Below are 5803 nucleotides of genomic sequence, written 5' to 3'. Positions count from 1 at the left end.
TAAAGTAGGCCATCAGAATATGAATGTTTAAACTTTCCATGAGCAGGTAATGAACACAGAGAATCAAGTAGTTAAAACTGTTAAAGTATGAACATTACAAAGGCTGCATACTCCCTGGCTCCCTTACATACTCATATAATATAACTTAATACTTAGCAGAACTTCCACAGTGGACTAGAGTGTCAAGACGCCATTTTAATCCACAATTTGTAGTGGTTATAGCATCTTTAATCTAAACATGAGGCATGTCTGGTGCATTTGTGTAACACAAAGCATTGCGGTCTGCCACTATGTCATTTTTGAGACCACCACTGGGGAGTGCCAAAGTCACATATGTTAGAGAAAAGCTTCCCTAATCTATTTTTATATACTAATAATGTTTAAAATGAGTGTATGTAATGTGAGTGGTGTTCCTCATAGTGATATATTGCAGCTAATGAGCCAGATGTTTGCCTCAGGTGTTGGAGACCAAAATAAAGCTCAAAGGAGAGTTAATATGTCACTTAAATTGATCAGGTGGACAAAAACACAACTCCAAATAAATGCTAATGTGTCTGCTAGGTGTGTAAAGTTGATAATATCTCATAAGAATTGTATTTACAGCTTGTTCAACTGCACCCAAATGGCCAAAACAAATTAATCCATAGAGTTTTAATGTGTTGTTGTGTGTTACTAATGAAAAAAACATAGAAAAGAAATAATAAGATGTTCCTTCCTTCCAGATGTTGACGCTGGGCGTGGGTATCGCTGTCCTGCTAACGTCCCTGCTGCTGACGTACGTCATCAGTTCGAAGGCCGACATGCTCTTCAGCTCAGGGAGGGAGCCGACCAACGCCACCTACTGATCCAAACGGAGACGACACAGGCCCACGACCACTACCACCACTACTACTACTACTACTACTATTACTACCACAACTACTACTTCTATCCCAAACAGACACGGACAGGCTCTTTTTACTTTAAAACACAACACACGTAGGTACATAGACAGGTTAAACACAGACAACGACGATGACGACGACTCCATGTTTATGGACTCACTCAGGTGAGGCATGACATGAGGACTGGACCGGACTGGATTGGCCTGGATGGATCTGGACTCATCAGGGTCAGAAAACACTGGTCAGGCACCAGCAGGCCCTGCCAGTGGAAAAGATGTTTATATTTGTTTTTGTTTTAGGTTTTTGTTTTTCCCTTTTTTTTTTTTATTGTCAAAGAATCTTTTGTTTACTGTGTCATGGGATAGGCACTAAACATTGAGCATTATTTTGAGTATGATTGTGAATATGTAAATGATGTGACTTGAGTGCGTGAGCAACTGACTGCGGGATTCAGTGTGTATGAATACAACAGACGAGTGTGTGTGTGTGAGTGAGTGAGCCTGAACTTTGTATGAGGATTGCGATGGTATGTGCAATACTTTAGCTGTCTTCTCTGTCAATGTAGTTAACTTATCAATCAGTTCTAATCATAAGAAACCACTTTTTTGAGTCAATGAACAAGTAGTGACATTTAAATTTAAGGTTATTTGCTAAAATCTGAAAAATGTGTGGTGAAGTATTTTGATAAGCTCTAGGTCCTGGGAAGTTGACAACAAACCCTAAATATTTATATTGTTCAGTCCCAGTACACATATAACTACATGTGTTATGTAGTTGTACAGTAGACCGGCAGCAATTTCACATATTGTGATATTTGTGTGGAGAAGAAGAATTTCCTGAGGAGTCTGGCGTGGCTGACAAACGCTTTACTTCATATCGATCAGCTGCCACAAATCAAATCAAATCCAGTCAGAAAATCTTGTGTTTTGACGCAGAAAACGCGCTGGTACTCTGGCTGTGCACTCTTTTTTTTTGGTTCATACCTGTTTCACAAGGTTTTTCTTTTTAATGATAACTTCTGAAAATTGTGACAACATGCAAGATAGGTTTTATTATTATTATTATTGATGGATGTTCATTTAATGGCTGGAATCAATGACCAATTGTGATGCCTTGATGAAGAAATAAACATTGCTTCTTTTCCAGTTTTTTCTTTCATTTTCGATAAACCTTTGACATGTAATCGATGTTTTGGGGCCCAAAGAGCTCACTGTTATAAATGAGGAGGCGTATGGACTGGTTATGTGAATTATGTAATCAATCAAACACTGTGACCTCAGTTTACAATGTTTTCTCTCTATGCTGACACGAGTGTGATATCCTCCCTTTATAGACAATAAGAGATCGTCCACATGTTGGGTTGGAGAGGAGCTAACTTCTGTAGCCACAAGGAACAATAATATAAGAGTTTTCATCAAACTCATCGCTCAGTCATATGTTTTTGTGGTGCTTTACTGAGGGCGTAAGGAAGAAAATGGCAAACTGAGGCCAGAATATTTGGATTTTTGTGTTTCAGAATCACAATAGCATATGTTGTTGTCACATTATAGCACCTTAGTCATGCAGAGAAAGCCCAATTGTCCTGCTTTGGATAGGTGAATGGCTATTTGTTAACCAGAGAAAGTCTAAAAATGCATTTAGTCATTATCTAAACCAGTGGTGCTCGGCCCTCTGACCTTTTGACCCCTTAAACATAATATGCGAATGAGCTGTGAGAAGCTCGTAGAGGAAATGTTATAAAGAGGTAAACGTATCCAGTGTTAAAAAAGCAAAGATTAAGGTATAAATCTGAAAAAATATATGATTTTGTGTAGAAGAACTGCAGTATGTGTTTGTTATCATCGTGTGACTGCTCAGATTTCTCTTGTGAACACATGATTAGTCCAAAAACATCAGGTTGGGAACCAGAGATCTTAATTTAACCCCTAAAAAACAGATTTTAAACAAATAATCAATTAATTTATTTTTTAAAAATCCTGTTTTTCAAAAGGTCTACATTTGTTCAGGTCGCAGTGAGAAATCAGTCTGATTATACAAATCATACATTTTATTTATAAAGCCAAAAAAATCACAAAATCTCCTCAGAGGACTCATTATGTACAATATTTACAGACAGACAGACAGAATTACAAAATCATAATTTATTATAAACATACCAATTTTGTATCATGGAAGGACAATTACTTTAATATTAATATTTATTTAAGTTGTAAAACTAATCCTGACACGTTACTAAAACATGACTAAAGTCTGATGTATCTTGATGAATCTCTGAAAATTAAACTAAATTAAATATTATTTAGTGAGATTTGACTTTAACCTTTAAAAACTATATTATTTAAACATCAAATTTACCAAAACTGTTCAAATATGTCCAACTCTTAAATAGTTTGACACAAAATTGTGAAATAAAGCAATAAATTATTTTAAAAAAGCATTAAATAAATGCTTTTCGATGATAAGAGAGAGTGATTCAGCCTTTAATTGACATTAGTATTACAGGAAAAATGACATAATCCAGTGTTTCTTTGGTAAGGAAAGAGGTAAAGATATAAAGCTATATACCAAAATGTATTTTGATGATGATGATGATGGTTTTGGATGATTTTGCCATCCTCAGCTTCCATAAACTGTCCCTCTGCTTTAAGAGCCATTAAAAAAAGAAAGGGGGAGGGGGGGAACTCACTTTGTGACATTACACTCTTCCTCACTTGAGTGTGCGCACTCACCAGAAACCAGAAACATCCCAGGCGGTGATACATGTGCTGCGGGGGCCTGTGAACCACACGGTCTTCACAGAGGGGCCCTGATGTCCCCCAGGGCGGAAAAAAAAAAAAAAAAAAACCCAAGAGGAGGGGCCAAAGTGGAGAGCTGGAGGCGGGGCGCACGGTGCTACGGCTGAGTGGAAAGAAAGTGGAAAGTGAAAAAATACCTGAATGGACAATCTGGAATAAGTAAGTAGCATATTTCTGTGGAAATAACCTCGAAAAGCGGCCGGCCGGTGGTGGTGGGTGCATGTGAAGCGGCTGTTACGCGGAAGGAGAGGGGAGGATCCGGGGCGCAGGAGATCTCCGGTTTCCCCAAACATACTACAGGACGCGATGGTTGCCTTTTTTTTTTTTTTTTGGGGTGAAACCACAGGGACACCTTTAGGACCTCATCGGTCCATATTGTTGTCCCCCCCCCCACACACACACACACGCCGAGGCCACGTAGCTCTGTGGATGCAAGGTTTAAACGTGGAAGGAGTGTTTGTGTTTGTGAGTGTTTTTATATGGCTGATCCAAAGAGAGAGAGAGAGAGGGATGAGATGCGCATGGAGGGAATGATCGCGTCCAGTTTGATTTGTATAGGCCGAAGAGGGGTTATTTGAATGTTCCCCTCGGTGTTGGAGGATCCGAGTGCGTCCATTCATTTGCTGTGAGCGCAAAGGAAAAGGGAAGGAGCATTTATTTTGGGGGATAATTTGGCATCAGGACGCGACCGGTGGGGCCTGGGAGTCTCCCATTGTCCTGCCCTGCTCCAACACCCTCCTTCTTTTTTTTTCTCCTCATTTTTGTAGGTCGCACAACTCTTTATATTCGCCACTAAATGCTCCCGGATGCTTACAGTAAGTCAGCCTTTGTGTGCATGTGGAATATTGTTGAATTATAGATGCAGCTTTGACTCCTGATCCATGTGAACCGCATCCATCAAAGATAAAAATGTGTTTGTTTTTTACATACATACTGTAGAACAGTGTAATGTTGCTTTAGCAGCAGTGGGCCCTGATTTACCTGCTGGGATTGTAACTTCTTTATTTTATTGTGAGAAAATGAGAGTTGTGGCCTTATTTATGTGTATGAGAAGTAAGCTGTATAATGTTATGAATCCTCATTAAGAGAGAAGCCCCACGGTATACTAACCAGTTACTATAAACTGCTTCCAGTGGGACTGTTGTAGTGATAAAACAGGACATAAAAATACCTTTTAAAGGACCAGAGGGTCAGTGTAAATTGTGTTTTACAGTAACAACACAGTGAGGAGTGAGAGGTAGAATAAGAATACAGCTGGGTGCTGTAAAGGTTTCGTTGATATACATTCATTCAAACAGCCTTTATGAGTATAAATAAGATTTTGTACATTAATAATATTGCCCAGTAGGATCTAAACTAACTAAGATAAGAGTCTAAGGTGACTTCTAACAGTGTGCTTGTTTTGTCTTAAACCCACATTCATTTTCAGTGATATTAAACAGAGAAAAGCTTCAAACACTCACATTTGAGGAGCTAAAGCCACAAAATGTTAATTAACTTTCTCCTGATCCGCTAATCAATTCATCGTCTCAATACCGATCAGCCTGTCTGACTTCATGCTTAAAGGGTCTGTTCACTCAAATTACAGAAAACTACATTTCACCTCATGTGCCTTTTGGTTTGGTTTACCTCATTGACAGTTAAAAGTAGGATAAAGTCCAAGAAGACCAACGTTATTAAGGCAAAAACAGCAATTCAGTGTATGTAGGATGTATCGTTATCTGAGGAAGCAGACAGAGTAGAAGGCATTTTAGTCATTCATTCGTACTGTATAACATTGTTGAAGGTGCAAAGTATAGATTTAATTCCGATGAATTACGTTTTTCAAATGTCTGGTTCTGTCTCATCAAAACATTACAATAATCCAACACAGAGAAAAGCAAATAATCACATTTGTGAATCTAGAACGGTAAAAACCGATACGTTTCTGTCATTCGACCAATCAGTTGAATGATTCATTGACTAGTAATTTCAGCTCTAGTTTAAAACCTTGATGGAATAAAAGGTAAAACATACATTAAGATATCTGTATTCTCCTTTAGGAGCGCTTGTGCCGACTGTGTCTGGACTGTTTCCCCAATGTTGTCTGTTACATCTGTAGATCATCTAGTCGAACCAGGGGGA

At 38.6% G+C, this 5803-nt stretch overlaps 2 protein-coding genes across 2 annotated transcripts in view; both read left to right on the top strand.

Annotated features, from left to right (window-relative positions):
* Positions 1-2029, top strand: part of ncstn (nicastrin) — a 12503-nt gene extending 10474 nt beyond the window's left edge. The window contains exon 17 of the mRNA XM_035670281.1: positions 723-2029. Within this exon, the coding sequence (XP_035526174.1) occupies positions 723-845 (123 nt within the window). The 3' untranslated portion in view covers positions 846-2029. The remainder of the gene's footprint in view (positions 1-722) is intronic.
* A 1718-nt stretch (positions 2030-3747) lies between these two features.
* LOC118334213 (vang-like protein 2) overlaps positions 3748-5803 on the top strand; it is a 16374-nt gene continuing 14318 nt past the window's right edge. The window contains exon 1 of the mRNA XM_035670047.1: positions 3748-3838. The gene's annotated coding sequence lies outside the window, so the exon portion shown is untranslated. The remainder of the gene's footprint in view (positions 3839-5803) is intronic.

The sequence above is a fragment of the Morone saxatilis genome, unplaced genomic scaffold (assembly GCF_004916995.1).
Source record: "Morone saxatilis isolate NCDOM2014 unplaced genomic scaffold, NCSU_SB_2.0 Contig23, whole genome shotgun sequence".
Lineage (NCBI taxonomy): Eukaryota > Metazoa > Chordata > Actinopteri > Moronidae > Morone > Morone saxatilis.
Note: the sequence above shows the minus strand (reverse complement) of the source record. Positions and strands in the feature narration are given on the sequence as shown.